At 46.1% G+C, this 17,501-nt stretch overlaps 1 protein-coding gene across 1 annotated transcript in view; it reads right to left on the bottom strand.

Moving 5' to 3' along the window:
* Positions 1 to 17,501, bottom strand: part of LOC123481830 (sodium/glucose cotransporter 5-like) — a gene marked incomplete at its 3' end in the record, with an annotated part of 95,577 nt that overhangs the window by 48,009 nt on the left and 30,067 nt on the right. Inside the window, exon 2 of the mRNA XM_045206948.1 lies at positions 8,328 to 8,463. Coding sequence (XP_045062883.1) covers positions 8,328 to 8,463 — 136 coding nt within the window. The remainder of the gene's footprint in view (positions 1 to 8,327; positions 8,464 to 17,501) is intronic.

Genomic DNA, 17,501 nt, shown 5'->3' with positions numbered 1-17,501 from the left:
TGAAGCCAGAGAGTTGATATGTCCGGTTCATGAAGCCAGAGAGTTGATATGTCCGGTTCATGAAGCCAGAGAGTTGATATGTCCGGTCCATGAAGCCAGAGAGTTGATATGTCCGGTCCATGAAGCCAGAGAGTTGATATGTCCGGTTCATGAAGCCAGAGAGTTGATATGTCCGGTCCATGCGGCCAGAGAGTTGATATGTCCGGTCCATGCGGCCAGAGAGTTGATATGTCCGGTTCATGAAGCCAGAGAGTTGATATGTCCGGTCCATGAAGCCAGATAGTTGATATGTCCGGTTCATGAAGCCAGAGAGTTGATATGTCCGGTCCATGAAGCCAGAGAGTTGATATGTCCGGTTCATGAAGCCAGAGAGTTGATATGTCCGGTTCATGAAGCCAGAGAGTTGATATGTCCGGTCCATGAAGCCAGAGAGTTGATATGTCCGGTCCATGAAGCCAGAGAGTTGATATGTCCGGTTCATGAAGCCAGAGAGTTGATATGTCCGGTTCATGAAGCCAGAGAGTTGATATGTCCGGTCCATGAAGCCAGAGAGTTGATATGTCCGGTTCATGGAAGCCAGAGAGTTGATATGTCCGGTTCATGAAGCCAGAGAGTTGATATGTCCGGTCCATGAAGCCAGAGAGTTGATATGTCCGGTCCATGAAGCCAGAGAGTTGATATGTCCGGTCCATGAAGCCAGAGAGTTGATATGTCCGGTCCATGAAGCCAGAGAGTTGATATGTCCGGTTCATGAAGCCAGAGAGTTGATATGTCCGGTTCATGAAGCCAGAGAGTTGATATGTCCGGTCCATGCGGCCAGAAAGTTGATATGTCCGGTCCATGCGGCCAGAGAGTTGATATGTCCGGTCCATGAAGCCAGAGAGTTGATATGTCCGGTTCATGAAGCCAGAGAGTTGATATGTCCGGTTCATGAAGCCAGAGAGTTGATATGTCCGGTCCATGAAGCCAGAGAGTTGATATGTCCGGTTCATGAAGCCAGAGAGTTGATATGTCCGGTTCATGAGGCCAGAGAGTTGATATATCCGGTTCATGCGGCCAGAGAGTTGATATGTCCGGTCCATGCGGCCAGAAAGTTGATATGTCCGGTCCATGCGGCCAGAGAGTTGATATGTCCGGTCCATGAAGCCAGAGAGTTGATATGTCCGGTTCATGAAGCCAGAGAGTTGATATGTCTGGTTCATGAAGCCAGAGAGTTGATATGTCCGGTTCATGAGGCCAGAGAGTTGATATGTCCGGTTCATGAGGCCAGAGAGTTGATATGTCCGGTTCATGAGGCCAGAGAGTTGATATGTCCGGTTCATGAAGTCAGAGAGTTGATATGTCCGGTTCATGAAGCCAGAGAGTTGATATGTCCGGTTCATGAAGCCAGAGAGTTGATATGTCCGGTTCATGAAGCCAGAGAGTTGATATGTCCGGTTCATGAAGCCAGAGAGTTAATATGTCCTGTTCATGAAGCCAGAGAGTTGATATGTCCGGTTCATGAAGCCAGAGAGTTGATATGTCCGGTTCATGAAGCCAGAGAGTTGATATGTCCGGTTCATGAAGCCAGAGAGTTGAACTATAGATATCTATAGTTAACTAAATATACAGTGGGGAAAATAAGTATTTAGTCAGCCACCAATTGTGCAAGTTCTCCCACTTAAAAAGATGAGAGGCCTGTAATTTTCATCATAGGTACACAAAATGAGAAGAAAAAAATCCTGAAAATCACATTGTAGGATTTTTTATGAATTGATTTGCAAATTATGGTGGAAAATAAGTATTTGGTCAATAACAAAAGTTTCTCAATATTTTGTTATATACCCTTTGTTGGCAATGACACAGGTCAAACGTTTTCTGTAAGTCTTCGCAAGGTTTTCACACACTGTTGCTGGTATTTTGGCCCATTTCTCCATGCAGATCTCCTCTAGAGCAGTGATGTTTTGGGGCTGTCGCTGGGCAACAGACTTTCTACTCCCTCCAAAGATTTTCTATGGGGTTGAGATCTGGAGACTGGCTAGGCCACTCCAGGACCTTGAAATGATTCTTACGAAGCCACTCCTTCGTTGCCCGGGCGGTGTGTTTGGGATCATTGTCATGCTGAAAGACCCAGCCATGTTTCATCTTCAATGCCCTTGCTGATGGAAGGAGGATTTCACTCAAAATCTCACGATACATGGCCCCATTCATTCTTTCCTTTACACGGATCAGTCGTCCTGGTCCCTTTGCAGAAAAACAGCCCCAAAGCATGATGTTTCCACCCCCATGCTTCACAGTAGGTATGGTGTTCTTTGGATGCAACTTAGCATTATTTGTCCTCCAAACACGACGAGTTGAGTTTTTACCAAACATTTCTATTTTGGTTTCATCTGACCATATGACATTCTCCCAATCCTCTTCTGGATCATCCAAATGCACTCTAGCAAACTTCAGATGGGCCTGGACATGTACTGGCTTAAGCAGGGGGACACGTCTGGCACTGCAGGATTTGAGTCCCTGGCGGCGTAGTGTGTTACTGATGGTAGGCTGTGTTACTTTGGTCCCAGCTCTCTGCAGGTCATTCACTAGGTCCCCCCGTGTGGTTCTGGGATTTCTGCTCACCGTTCTTGTGATCATTTTGACCCCACGGGGTGAGATCTTGCGTGGAGCCCCAGATCGAGGGAGATTATCAGTGGTCTTGTATGTCTTCCATTTCCTAATAATTGCTCCCACAGTTGATTTCTTAAAACCAAGCTGCTTACCTATTGCAGATTCAGTCTTCCCAGCCTGGTGCAAGTCTACAATTTTGTTTCTGGTGTCCTTTGACAGCTCTTTGGTCTTGGCCATAGTTGAGTTTGGAGTGTGACTGTTTGAGGTTGTGGACAGGTGTCTTTTATACTGATAACAAGTTCAAACAGGTGCCATTAATACAGGTAACGAGTGGAGGACAGAGGAGCCTCTTAAAGAAGAAGTTACAGGTCTGTGAGAGCCAGAAATCTTGCTTGTTTGTAGGTGACCAAATACTTATTTTCCACCATAATTTGCAAATAAATTCATTAAAGATCCTACAATGTGATTTTCTGGAATTTCTTTTCTCAATTTGTCTGTCATAGTTTACGTGTACCTATGATGAAAATTACAGGCCTCTCTCATCTTTTTAAGTGGGAGAACTTGGACCATTGGTGGCTGACTAAATACTTTCCCCCCCACTGTATCTGTGGTAGTTATAGTAGTTATAGTCCTACTGCTGTATTGGTCTATAGACTATCTCTGAGTTCTATGGTAGTTATAGTCCTACTGCTGTGTTGGTCTATAGACTATCTCTGAGTTCTATGGTAGTTATAGTCCTACTGCTGTGTTGGTCTATAGACTATCTCTGAGTTCTATGGTAGTTATAGTCCTACTGCTGTGTTGACCTATAGACTATCTCTGAGTTCTATGGTAGTTATAGTCTTACTGCTGTGTTGGTCTATAGACTATCTCTGAGTTCTATGGTAGTTATAGTCCTACTGCTGTGTTGACCTATAGACTATCTCTGAGTTCTATGGTAGTTATAGAGTTACTGCTGTATTGGTCTATAGACTATCTCTGAGTTCTATGGTAGTTATAGTCATACTGCTGTGTTGGTCTATTGACTATCTCTGAGTTCTATGGTAGTTATAGTCTTACTGCTGTATTGGTCTATAGACTATCTCTGAGTTCTATGGTAGTTATAGTCCTACTGCTGTATTGGTCTATAGACTATCTCTGAGTTCTATGGTAGTTATAGTCTTACTGCTGTATTGGTCTATAGACTATCTCTGAGTTCTATGGTAGTTATAGTCCTACTGCTGTATTGGTCTATAGACTATCTCTGAGTTCTATGGTAGTTATAGTCCTACTGCTGTATTGGTCTATAGACTATCTCTGAGTTCTATGGTAGTTATAGTCCTACTGCTGTGTTGGTCTATAGACTATCTCTGAGTTCTATGGTAGTTATAGTCTTACTGCTGTATTGGTCTATAGACTATCTCTGAGTTCTATGGTAGTTATAGTCCTACTGCTGTGTTGGTCTATAGACTATCTCTGAGTTCTATGGTAGTTATAGTCTACTGCTGTATTGGTCTATAGACTATCTCTGAGTTCTATGGTAGTTATAGTCCTACTGCTGTGTTGGTCTATAGACTATCTCTGAGTTCTATGGTAGTTATAGTCCTACTGCTGTGTTGGTCTATAGACTATCTCTGAGTTCTATGGTAGTTATAGTCCTACTGCTGTGTTGGTCTATAGACTATCTCTGAGTTCTATGGTAGTTATAGTCCTACTGCTGTATTGGTCTATAGACTATCTCTGAGTTCTATGGTAGTTATAGTCCTACTGCTGTGTTGACCTATAGACTATCTCTGAGTTCTATGGTAGTTATAGTCCTACTGCTGTGTTGGTCTATAGACTATCTCTGAGTTCTATGGTAGTTATAGTCCTACTGCTGTGTTGGTCTATAGACTATCTCTGAGTTCTATGGTAGTTATAGTCCTACTACTGTGTTGGTCTATAGACTATCTCTGAGTTCTATGGTAGTTATAGTCTTACTGCTGTGTTGGTGTATAGACTATCTCTGAGTTCTATGGTAGTTATAGTCCTACTGCTGTGTTGACCTATAGACTATCTCTGAGTTCTATGGTAGTTATAGTCATACTGCTGTGTTGGTCTATAGACTATCTCTGAGTTCTATGGTAGTTATAGTCCTACTGCTGTGTTGACCTATAGACTATCTCTGAGTTCTATGGTAGTTATAGTCCTACTGCTGTATTGGTCTATAGACTATCTCTGAGTTCTATGGTAGTTATAGTCCTACTGCTGTGTTGACCTATAGACTATCTCTGAGTTCTATGGTAGTTATAGTCCTACTGCTGTGTTGGTCTATAGACTATCTCTGAGTTCTATGGTAGTTATAGTACTACTGCTGTGTTGGTCTATAGACTATCTCTGAGTTCTATAGTAGTTATAGTCCTACTGCTGTGTTGGTCTATAGACTATCTCTGAGTTCTATGGTAGTTATAGTCCTACTGCTGTATTGGCCTATAGACTATCTCTGAGTTCTATAGTAGTTATAGTACTTCTGCTGTGTTGGTCTATAGACTATCTCTGAGTTCTATGGTAGTTATAGTCCTACTGCTGTGTTGGTCTATAGACTATCTCTGAGTTCTATGGTAGTTATAGTCCTACTGCTGCATTGGTCTATAGACTAGACTATCTCTGAGTTCTATGGTAGTTATAGTCCTACTGCTGTGTTGGTCTATAGACTATCTCTGAGTTCTATGGTAGTTATAGTCCTACTGCTGTGTTGACCTATAGACTATCTCTGAGTTCTATGGTAGTTATAGTCCTACTGCTGTGTTGGTCTATAGACTATCTCTGAGTTCTATAGTAGTTATAGTCCTACTGCTGTGTTGGTCTATAGACTATCTCTGAGTTCTATGGTAGTTATAGTCCTACTGCTGTGTTGACCTATAGACTATCTCTGAGTTCTATGGTAGTTATAGTCATACTGCTGTGTTGGTCTATAGACTATCTCTGAGTTCTATGGTAGTTATAGTCCTACTGCTGTGTTGACCTATAGACTATCTCTGAGTTCTATGGTAGTTATAGTAGTTATAGTCCTACTGCTGTGTTGACCTATAGACTATCTCTGAGTTCTATGGTAGTTATAGTCCTACTGCTGTGTTGGTCTATATACTATCTCTGAGTTCTATGGTAGTTATAGTCCTACTGCTGTGTTGGTCTATATACTATCTCTGAGTTCTATGGTAGTTATAGTCCTACTGCTGTGTTGGTCTATAGACTATCTCTGAGTTCTATGGTAGTTATAGTCCTACTGCTGTGTTGACCTATAGACTATCTCTGAGTTCTATGGTAGTTATAGTCCTACTGCTGTGTTGGTCTATATACTATCTCTGAGTTCTATGGTAGTTATAGTCCTACTGCTGTATTGGTCTATAGACTATCTCTGAGTTCTATGGTAGTTATAGTCCTACTGCTGTGTTGGTCTATAGACTATCTCTGAGTTCTATAGTAGTTATAGTACTACTGCTGTGTTGACCTATAGACTATCTCTGAGTTCTATGGTAGTTATAGTCCTACTGCTGTGTTGGTCTATAGACTATCTCTGAGTTCTATGGTAGTTATAGTCCTACTGCTGTGTTGACCTATAGACTATCTCTGAGTTCTATGGTAGTTATAGTCCTACTGCTGTGTTGGTCTATAGACTATCTCTGAGTTCTATGGTAGTTATAGTCCTACTGCTGTGTTGACCTATAGACTATCTCTGAGTTCTATGGTAGTTATAGTCCTACTGCTGTGTTGGTCTATAGACTATCTCTGAGTTCTATGGTAGTTATAGTCCTACTGCTGTGTTGACCTATAGACTATCTCTGAGTTCTATGGTAGTTATAGTCCTACTGCTGTGTTGACCTATAGACTATCTCTGAGTTCTATGGTAGTTACAGTCCTACTGCTGTATTGGTCTATAGACTATCTCTGAGTTCTATGGTAGTTACAGTCCTACTGCTGTATTGGTCTATAGACTATCTCTGAGTTATATGGTAGTTACAGTCCTACTGCTGTATTGGTCTATAGACTATCTCTGAGTTCTATGGTAGTTATAGTCCTACTGCTGTATTGGTCTATAGACTATCTCTGAGTTCTATGGTAGTTATAGTCCTACTGCTGTGTTGGTCTATAGACTATCTCTGAGTTCTATGGTAGTTATAGTCCTACTGCTGTGTTGGTCTATAGACTATCTCTGAGTTCTATGCTCTCTCTCCTTCCTCTCTCTCCTTCCTTCCTCTCTCTCCTTCCCCTCTCTCCTTCCTTCCTCTCTCTCTCTCCTTCCTCTCTCTCTCCTTCCTCTCTCTCTCCTTCCTCTCTCCTTCCTCTCTCTCCTTCCCCTCTCTCTCTCCTTCCTCTCTCTCCTTCCCCTCTCTCTCCTTCCTCTCTCTCTCCTTCCTCTCTCCTTCCCCTCTCTCTCCTTCCCCTCTCTCTCCTTCCTCTCTCCTTCCTTCCTCTCTCTCCTTCCCCTCTCTCTCCTTCCTCTCTCTCTCCTTCCTTCCTCTCTTTCCCCTCTCTCTCTCCTTCCTGTCTCTCCTTCCCCTCTCTCCTCCCTGTCTCCCATTTCTTTAGCCCCCAGTGGATCAGTTTATCAATGTGTCCATATGGTAGAGGCTGGTGCTCTCAGCATAGTTGAATTTGAACTTTTAGATTTGTATCATTTTATTTCAGATTCTTTATGATTAACCACGTGACAATGATTTAAAAAAAAGTTATTATTGAAATGAAACTGTTCCAAGAAAATGCGCATATTAAAATACAGTAATCCCTCGTTTATCGCGGGGGTTACGTTCCGAAAATGACCCGCGATAAGTGAAATCCGCGAAATAGATTTTTTTTTTTTTTTTACAATTAGCAACTATTACATGTATACAAATACAGTGACTCACGTGTAGGCCGTTTCACTGCTCTTCAGACTGGGCCGCTGCATCCTGACTGCGCTCTGCAGTGTTCTCTTCTTCTGAAGCCCGCGGTGCAGGTGTGTTTGTTCGGGAGAAGAACATAGTGATAGGCAGCTGTTGTCGCTCTTTTTCTTCTTTTGCAAAAAGATCCTTGTACACCCGACATGCCACCATCGATTACGTTGGAGAACTGTAACGAACGGCTCATCAAAGGGTCCCATTTCATTAGGAGATGTTCGAAATTACAAGATAATTTGGCCAACTTAATGTAAATTTGCCAAGCTGTTTTATGTACGTACACATAACTGCACGAGACGACAAAATGATAGCACAATTCGTAGCATGTTTTGATACAAGAAGCGGGAGTGAGTTTTTAGCGAATCAGAATGCAGAGCACAATGCACCAAAAAAAAAAAAATGCATTATGAAAATCCGCGAAATAGCGAATCCGCGATAAGTGAACCGCGAAGTGGCGAGGGATCACTGTAATCCTAACTGGCATGCAGATGGGTAGAAATGGGAGGATGAATTGTAATCCTCCCAAAACTGGAAACTCACCAGCTGCCTGTGGTCTTTACTATTACAGCCAATCAAATCATTGTGACGGCACAAGCGCCTGCCCCCCCCCCCCTATGGAAATCAAAGGCCCCTGCAACTGATTGGTTCTGGTGCCGAGGTCTGAGGTGTAGGGGAGCTAGCTCAGTGTGGATGGGCTGTGTGTGTGTGTTACCTGGGTCTGAGGTGTAGGGGAGCTAGCTCAGTGTGGATGGGCTGTGTGTGTGTGTTACCTGGGTCTGAGGTGTAGGGGAGCTAGCTCTACTGATCATGCCTGGCAGGATGATGAATATAAAGGGTAATTACCTGGGTACAGAGCTCTGCTGATCATGCCTGGCAGGATGATGAATATAAAGGGTAACATCTTGAGGTAGGACGCCAGGATAGATGCTCCTTTAGCATGAGACAGGTTCTTAGCTGACAGGGACCTCTGCACGATCACCTAGACACACACACACACACACACACACACACACACACACACACACACACACACACACACACACACACACACACACACACACACACACACACACCACACACACACACACACACATTAATGTATGAGACCAAGTGTCTTCTGTCTACTCCCCATGACCAATAGAAACACAGAGTCAGTCCTGTGGAATAACTGGCTGATCATTTCGTCAGATCTAACTGTAGTCAGGGCAGTATGGGTTAGGGTCAGGGCAGTATGGGTTAGGGTCAGGGCAGTATGGGTTAGGGTCAGGGCAGTATGGGTTAGGGTCAGGGCAGTATGGGTTAGGGTCAGGGCAGTATGGGTTAGGGTCAGGGCAGTATGGGTTAGGGTCAGGGCAGTATGGGTCAGGGCAGTATGGGTTAGGGTCAGGGCAGTATGGGTTAGGGTCAGGGCAGTATGGGTTAGGGTCAGGGCAGTATGGGTTAGGGTCAGGGGGCAGTATGAAGATCTAAGAGTTACCGTACTGGGGTTAGGGTTACTGTACTGGGGTTAGGGTTACTGTACTGGGGTTATTGTACTGGGGTTAGGGTTACTGTACTGGGGTTAGGGTTACTGTACTGGGGTTAGGGTTACTGTACTGGTGTTACTGTACTGGGGTTAAGGTTAATGTACTGGGGTTAGGGTTACTGTACTGGTGTTAGGGTTACTGTACTGTACTGGGGTTAGGGTTACTGTACTGGGGTTAGGGTTACTGTACTGGGGTTACTGTACTGGGGTTAGGGTTACTGTACTGGGGTTAGGTTACTGTACTGGGGTTAGGGTTACTGTACTGTACTGGGGTTAGGGTTACTGTACTGGGGTTAGGGTTACTGTACTGGGGTTAGGGTTACTGTACTGGGGTTACTGTACTGGGGTTAGGGTTACTGTACTGGGGTTAGGGTTACTGTACTGGGGTTAGGGTTACTGTACTGGGGTTAGGGTTACTGTACTGGGGTTACTGTACTGGGGTTAGGGTTACTGTACTGGGGTTACTGTACTGGGGTTAGGGTTACTGTACTGGGGTTACTGTACTGGGGTTACGGTACTGTACTGGGGTTACTGTACTGGGGTTACTGTACTGGGGTTACTGTACTGGGGTTACTGTACTGGGGTTACTGTACTGGGGTTACTGTACTGGGGTTAGGGTTACTGTACTGGGGTTAGGGTTACTGTACTGGGGTTACTGTACTGGGGTTACTGTACTGGTTGGGGTTACTGTACTGGGGTTAGGGTTACTGTACTGTACTGGGGTTAGGGTTACTGTACTGTACTGGGGTTAAGGTTACTGTACTGGGGTTAGGGTTACTGTACTGGTGTTAGGGTTACTGTACTGTACTGGGGTTAGGGTTACTGTACTGGGGTTACTGTACTGGGGTTACTGTACTGGAGTTAGGGTTACTGTACTGGTGTTAGGGTTACTGTACTGTACTGGGGTTAGGGTTACTGTACTGGGGTTAGGGTTACTGTACTGGGGTTACTGTACTGTACTGGGGTTAGGGTTACTGTACTGGGGTTAGGGTTACTGTACTGGGGTTAGTGTTACTGTACTGGGGTTAGGGTTACTGTACTGGGGTTAGGGTTACTGTACTGGGGTTAGGGTTACTGTACTGGGGTTACTGTACTGTACTGGGGTTAGGGTTACTGTACTGGGGTTACTGTACTGTACTGGGGTTAGGGTTACTGTACTGGGGTTAGGGTTACTGTACTGGGGTTAGGTACTGTACTGGGGTTAGGGTTACTGTACTGGGGTTACTGTACTGGGGTTAGGGTTACTGTACTGGGGTTAGGGTTACTGTACTGGGGTTAGGGTTACTGTACTGGGGTTAGGGTTACTGTACTGGGGTTAGGGTAACTGTACTGGGGTTACTGTACTGTACTGGGGTTAAGGTTACTGTACTGGTGTTAGGGTTACTGTACTGGGGTTAGGGCTACTGTACTGGGGTTAGGGTTACTGTACTGGGGTTACTGTACTGGGGTTAGGGTTACTGTACTGGGGTTAGGGTTACTGTACTGTACTGGGGTTAGGGTTACTGTACTGGGGTTAGGGTTACTGTACTGTACTGGGGTTAGGGTTACTGTACTGGGGTTAGTGTACTGTACTGGGGTTAGGGTTACTGTACTGGGGTTACTGTACTGGGGTTAGGGTTACTGTACTGGGGTTAGGGTTACTGTACTGTACTGGGGTTAGGGTTACTGTACTGGGGTTAGGGTTACTGTACTGGGGTTAGGTTACTGTACTGGGGTTAGGTTTACTGTACTGGGGTTAGGGTTACTGTACTGGGGTTAGGGTTACTGTACTGGGGTTAGGTTACTGTACTGTACTGGGGTTAGGGTTACTGTACTGGGGTTACTGTACTGGGGTTAGGGTTACTGTACTGGGGTTAACTGTACTGGGGTTAGGGTTACTGTACTGGGTTTAGGTTACTGTACTGTCCGGGTTAGGGTTACTGTACTGGGGTTGGGGTTACTGTACTGGGGTTAGGGTTACTGTACTGGGGTTATGTCTGGGGTTACTGTACTGTACTGGGGTTAGGGTTACTGTACTGTACTGGGGTTAGGGTTACTGTACTGTGGGGTTAGGGTTACTGTACTGGGGTTAGGGTTACTGTACTGGGGTTAGGGTTCGACTGTACTGGGGTTAGGGTTACTGTACTGGGGTTAGGGTTACTGTACTGGGGTTACTGTACTGGGGTTAGGGTTACTGTACTGGGGTTAGGGTTACTGTACTGGGGTTAGGGTTACTGTACTGGGGTTAGGGTTACTGTACTGTACTGGGGTTAGGGTTACTGTACTGGGGTTAGGGTTACTGTACTGGGGTTAGGGTTACTGTACTGGGGTTAAGGTTACTATACTGGGGTTAGGGTTACTGTACTGGGGTTAGGGTTACTGTACTGGGGTTAGGGTTACTGTACTGGGGTTAGGGTTACTGTACTGGGGTTAGGGTTACTGTACTGGGGTTACTGTACTGGGGTTAGGGTTACTGTACTGGGGTTAGGGTTACTGTACTGGGGTTAGGGTTACTGTACTGGGGTTAGGGTTACTGTACTGTACTGGGGTTAGGGTTACTGTACTGGGGTTAGGGTTACTGTACTGGGGTTAGGGTTACTGTACTGGGGTTAGGGTTACTGTACTGGGGATAGGGTTACTGTACTGGGGTTAGGGTTACTGTACTGGGGTTAGGGTTACTGTACTGGGGTTAAGGTTACTGTACTGGGGTTAGGGTTACTGTACTGGGGTTAGGGTTACTGTACTGTACTGGGGTTAGGGTTACTGTACTGGGGTTAGGGTTACTGTACTGGGGTTAGGGTTACTGTACTGGGGTTACTGTACTGGGGTTAGGGTTACTGTACTGGGGTTAGGGTTACTGTACTGAGGTTAGGGTTACTGTACTGGGGTTAGGGTTACTGTACTGTACTGGGGTTAGGGTTACTGTACTTGGGTTAGGGTTACTGTACTGGGGTTAGGGTTACTGTACTGGGGTTAGGGTTCCTGTACTGGGGTTAGTGTTACTGTACTGTACTGGGGTTAGGGTTCCTGTACTGGGGTTAGTGTTACTGTACTGTACTGGGGTTAGGGTTACTGTACTGGGGTTAGGGTTCCTGTACTGGGGTTAGTGTTACTGTACTGTACTGGGGTCAAGGTTACTGTACTGGGGTTAGTGTTACTGGGGTTAGGGTTACTGTACTGGGGTTACTGTACTGGGGTTAGGGTTCCTGTACTGGGGTTACTGTACTGGGGTTAGGGTTCCTGTACTGGGGTTAGTGTTACTGTACTGTACTGGGGTTAGGGTTACTGTACTGTACTGGGGTTAGGGTACTGTACTGGGGTTAGGGTTACTGTACTGGGGTTAGGGTTACTGTACTGGGGTTACTGTACTGTACTGGGTTTAGGGTTACTGTACTGGTGTTACTGTACTGGGGTTAGGGTTCCTGTACTGGGGTTAATGTTACTGTACTGTACTGGGGTTAGGGTTACTGTACCGGGGTTAGGGTTACTGTACTGTACTGGGGTTAGGGTTACTGTACTGGGGTTACTGTACTGGGGTTAGGGTTACTGTACTGGGGTTAGGGTTACTGTACTGTACTGGGGTTAGGGTTACTGTACTGTACTGGGGTTAGGGTTACTGTACTGGGGTTACTGTACTGGGGTTAGGGTTACTGTACTGTACTGGGGTTAGGGTTACTGTACTGTACTGGGGTTAGGGTTACTGTACTGGGGATAGGGTTACTGTACTGGGGATAGGGTTACTGTACTGGGGATAGGGTTACTGTACTGGGGTTACTGTACTGGGGTTAGGGTTACTGTACTGGGGTTAGGGTTACTGTACTGAGGTTAGGGTTACTGTACTGTACTGGGGTTAGGGTTACTGTACTTGGGTTAGGGTTACTGTACTGGGGTTAGGGTTACTGTACTGGGGTTAGGGTTCCTGTACTGGGGTTAGTGTTACTGTACTGTACTGGGGTTAGGGTTCCTGTACTGGGGTTAGTGTTACTGTACTGTAATGGGGTTAGGGTTACTGTACTGGGGTTAGGGTTCCTGTACTGGGGTTAGTGTTACTGTACTGTACTGGGGTCAAGGTTACTGTACTGGGGTTAGGGTTACTGTAATGGTGTTAGGGTTACTGTACTGTACTGGGGTTACTGTACTGTACTGGGGTTAGGGTTACTGTACTGGGGTTAGGGTTCCTGTACTGGGGTTAGTGTTACTGTACTGTACTGGGGTTAGGGTTCCTGTACTGGGGTTAGTGTTACTGTACTGTAATGGGGTTAGGGTTACTGTACTGGGGTTAGGGTTCCTGTACTGGGGTTAGTGTTACTGTACTGTACTGGGGTCAAGGTTACTGTACTGGGGTTAGGGTTACTGTACTGGTGTTAGGGTTACTGTACTGTACTGGGGTTACTGTACTGGGGTTAGGGTTACTGTACTGGGGTTACTGTACTGGGGTTAGGGTTCCTGTACTGGGGTTACTGTACTGGGGTTAGGGTTCCTGTACTGGGGTTAGTGTTACTGTACTGTACTGGGGTTAGGGTTACTGTACTGTACTGGGGTTACTGTACTGTACTGGGGTTAGGGTTACTGTACTGGGGTTAGGGTTACTGTACTGGGGTTAGGGTTACTGTACTGGGGTTAGGGTTACTGTACTGTACTGGGGTTAGGGTTACTGTACTGGGGTTACTGTACTGTACTGGGGTTAGGGTTACTGTACTGTTACTGGGGTTAGGGTTACTGTACTGGGGTTAGGGGTTACTGTACTGTACTGGGGTTAGGGTTACTGTACTGGGGTTAGGGTTACTGTACTGGGGTTAGGGTTACTGTACTGGGGTTGGGTTACTGTACTGGGGTTAGGGTTACTGTACTGGGGTTACTGTACTGTACTGGGGTTAGGGTTACTGTACTGGGGTTAGGGTTACTGTACTGGGGTTAGGTTACTGTACTGGGGTTAGGGTTACTGTACTGGGGTTAGGGTTACTGTACTGGGGATAGGGTTACTGTACTGGGGTTACTGTACTGGGGTTAGGGTTACTGTACTGGGGTTAGGGTTACTGTACTGGTGTTACTGTACTGGGGTTAGGGTTACTGTACTGGGGTTAGGGTTACTGTACTGGGGTTATTACTGTACTGGGGTTAGGATTACTGTACTGGGGTTACTGTACTGGGGTTACGGGTTACTGTACTGGGGTTAGGTTACTGTACTGGGGTTATTCTGGGTTACTGTACTGGGGTTAGGGTTACTGTACTGGGGTTAGGGTTACTGTACTGTACTGGGGTTAGGTTTACTGTACTGGGGTTAGGGTTACTGTACTGTACTGGGGTTAGGTACTGTACTGGGGGTTACTGTACTGGGGTTAGGGTTACTGTACTGGGGTTACTGTACTGTACTGGGGTTAGGGTTACTGTACTGGGGTTAGTCTGTACTGGGGTTAGGGTTACTGTACTGGGGTTAGGGTTACTGTACTGGGGTTAGGGTTACTGTACTGGGGTTATTACTGGGTTACTGTACTGGGGTTAGGGTTACTGTACTGGGGTTAGGGTTACTGTACTGGGGTTAGGGTTACTGTACTGGGGTTAGGGTTACTGTACTGGGGTTATGTACTGTACTGGGGTTAGGGTTACTGTACTGGGGTTACTGTACTGGGGTTAGGGTTACTGTACTGGGGTTAGGGTTACTGTACTGGGGTTAGGGTTACTGTACTGTACTGGGGTTACTGTACTGTACTGGGGTTAGGGTTACTGTACTGGGGTTAGGGTTACTGTACTGGGGTTAGGGTTACTGTACTGGGGTTAGGGTTACTGTACTGGGGTTAGGGTTACTGTACTGGGGTTACTGTACTGGGGTTAGGTTACTGTACTGGGTTTTACTGTACTGGGGTTAGGGTTACTGTACTGGGGTTAGGGTTACTGTACTGGGGTTAGGGTTACTGTACTGGGGTTAGGGTTACTGTACTGTACTGGGGTTAGGGTTACTGTACTGGGGTTAGGGTTACTGTACTGGGGTTAGGGTTACTGTACTGGGGTTAGGGTTACTGTACTGTACTGGGGTTAGGGTTACTGTACTGGGGTTAGGGTTACTGTACTGGGGTTAGGGTTACTGTACTGGGGTTAGGGTTACTGTACTGGGGTTAGGTTACTGTACTGGGGTTAGGGTTACTGTACTGTGTACTGGGGTTAGGGTTACTGTACTGGGGTTAGGTTACTGTACTGGGGTTAGGGTTACTGTACTGGGGTTAGGGTTCTGTACTGTACTGGGGTTAGGGTTACTGTACTGGGGTTAGGGTTACTGTACTGGGGTTAGGGTTACTGTACTGGGGTTAGGGTTCTGTACTGTACTGGGGTTACGGTTACTGTACTGGGGTTAGGGTTACTGTACTGGGGTTTGGGTTACTGTACTGGGGTTAGGGTTACTGTACTGGGGTTAGGGTTACTGTACTGTACTGGGGTTAGGGTTACTGTACTGGGTGGGTTACTGTACTGGGGTTAGGGTTACTGTACTGGGGTTAGGGTTACTGTACTGGGGTTAGGGTTACTGTACTGGGGTTACGTACTGTACTGGGGTTAGGGTTACTGTACTGGGGTTATTGTTACTGTACTGGGGTTAGGGTTACTGTACTGGGGTTACTGTACTGTACTGGGGTTAGGGTTACTGTACTGGGGTTAGGTTACTGTACTGGGGTTAGGGTTACTGTACTGGGGTTAGGGTTACTGTACTGGGGTTAGGGTTACTGTACTGTACTGGGGTTAGGGTTACTGTACTGGGGTTAGGGTTACTGTACTGTACTGGGGTTAGGGTTACTGTACTGGGGTTACTGTACTGTACTGGGGTTAGGGTTACTGTACTGGGGTTAGGGTTACTGTACTGGGGTTAGGGTTACTGTACTGGGGTTAGGGTTACTGTACTGTACTGGGGTTAGGGTTACTGTACTGGGGTTACTGTACTGGGGTTAGGGTTACTGTACTGGGGTTAGGGTTACTGTACTGGGGTTACTGTACTGGGGTTAGGGTTACTGTACTGGGGTTAGGGTTACTGTACTGGGGTTAGGTTACTGTACTGTACTGGGGTTAGGGTTACTGTACTGGGGTTAGGGGTTACTGTACTGGGGTTAGGGTTACTGTACTGGGGTTAGGGTTACTGTACTGGGGTTAGTGTTACTGTACTGGGGTTAGGGTTACTGTACTGGGGTTACTGTACTGGGGTTACTGTACTGGGGTTAGGGTTACTGTACTGGGGTTAGTGTTACTGTACTGTACTGGGGTTAGGGTTACTGTACTGTACTGGGGTTAGGGTTACTGTAATGGGGTTAGGGTTACTGTACTGGGGTTACTGTACTGGGGTTACTGTACTGGGGTTAGGGTTCCTGTACTGGGGTTAGTGTTACTGTACTGTACTGGGGTTAGGGTTACTGTACTGGGGTTACTGTACTGGGGTTAGGGTTACTGTACTGGGGTTAGGGTTACTGTACTGGGGTTAGGGTTACTGTACTGTACTGGGGTTAAGGTTACTGTACTGGGGTTAGGGTTACTGTACTGGGGTTAGGGTTACTGTACTGTACTGGGGTTAGGGTTACTGTACTGTACTGGGGTTAGGGTTACTGTACTGGGGTTAGGGTTACTGTACTGGGGTTACTGTACTGGGGTTAGGGTTACTGTACTGGGGTTAGGGTTACTGTACTGTACTGGGGTTAGGGTTACTGTACTGGGGTTAGGGTTACTGTACTGGGGTTACTGTACTGGGGTTAGGGTTACTGTACTGGGGTTAGGGTTACTGTACTGGGGTTAGGGTTACTGTACTGGGGTTATTGTACTGTACTGGGGTTAAGGTTACTGTACTGGTGTTACTGTACTGGGGTTAGGGTTACTGTACTGGGGTTAGGTTACTGTACTGGGGTTAGGCTTACTGTACTGGGGTTAGGGTTACTGTACTGTACTGGGGTTAGGGTTACTGTACTGGGGTTAGGGTTACTGTACTGGTGTTACTGTACTGGGGTTAGGGTTACTGTACTGGGGTTAGGGTTACTGTACTGTACTGGGGTTACTGTACTGTACTGGGTTAGGGTTACTGTACTGGGGTTACTGTACTGTACTGGGGTTAGGGTTACTGTACTGGGGTTACTGTACTGGGGTTAGGGTTTCTGTACTGGGGTTAATGTACTGTACTGGGGTTAGGTTACTGTACTGGGGTTAGTGTTACTGTACTGTACTGGGGTTAGGGTTACTGTACTGGGTTACTGTACTGGGGTTAGGGTTACTGTACTGGGGTTAGGGTTACTGTACTGGGGTTAGGTTACTGTACTGGGGTTAAGGTTACTGTACTGGTGTTACTGTACTGGGGTTAGGGTTACTGTACTGGGGTTAGGGTTACTGTACTGGGGTTAGGGTTACTGTACTGGGGTTAGGGTTACTGTACTGTACTGGGGTTAGGGTTACTGTACTGGGGTTAGGGTTACTGTACTGGTGGTTAGGGTTACTGTACTGGGGTTAGGGTTACTGTACTGTACTGGGGTTGGGGTTACTGTACTGGGGTT

The sequence above is a fragment of the Coregonus clupeaformis genome, chromosome 24 (assembly GCF_020615455.1).
Source record: "Coregonus clupeaformis isolate EN_2021a chromosome 24, ASM2061545v1, whole genome shotgun sequence".
NCBI lineage: Eukaryota > Metazoa > Chordata > Actinopteri > Salmoniformes > Salmonidae > Coregonus > Coregonus clupeaformis.
The sequence above is the reverse complement of the archived record's forward strand: the minus strand, read 5'-3'. Positions and strand labels throughout refer to the sequence as shown.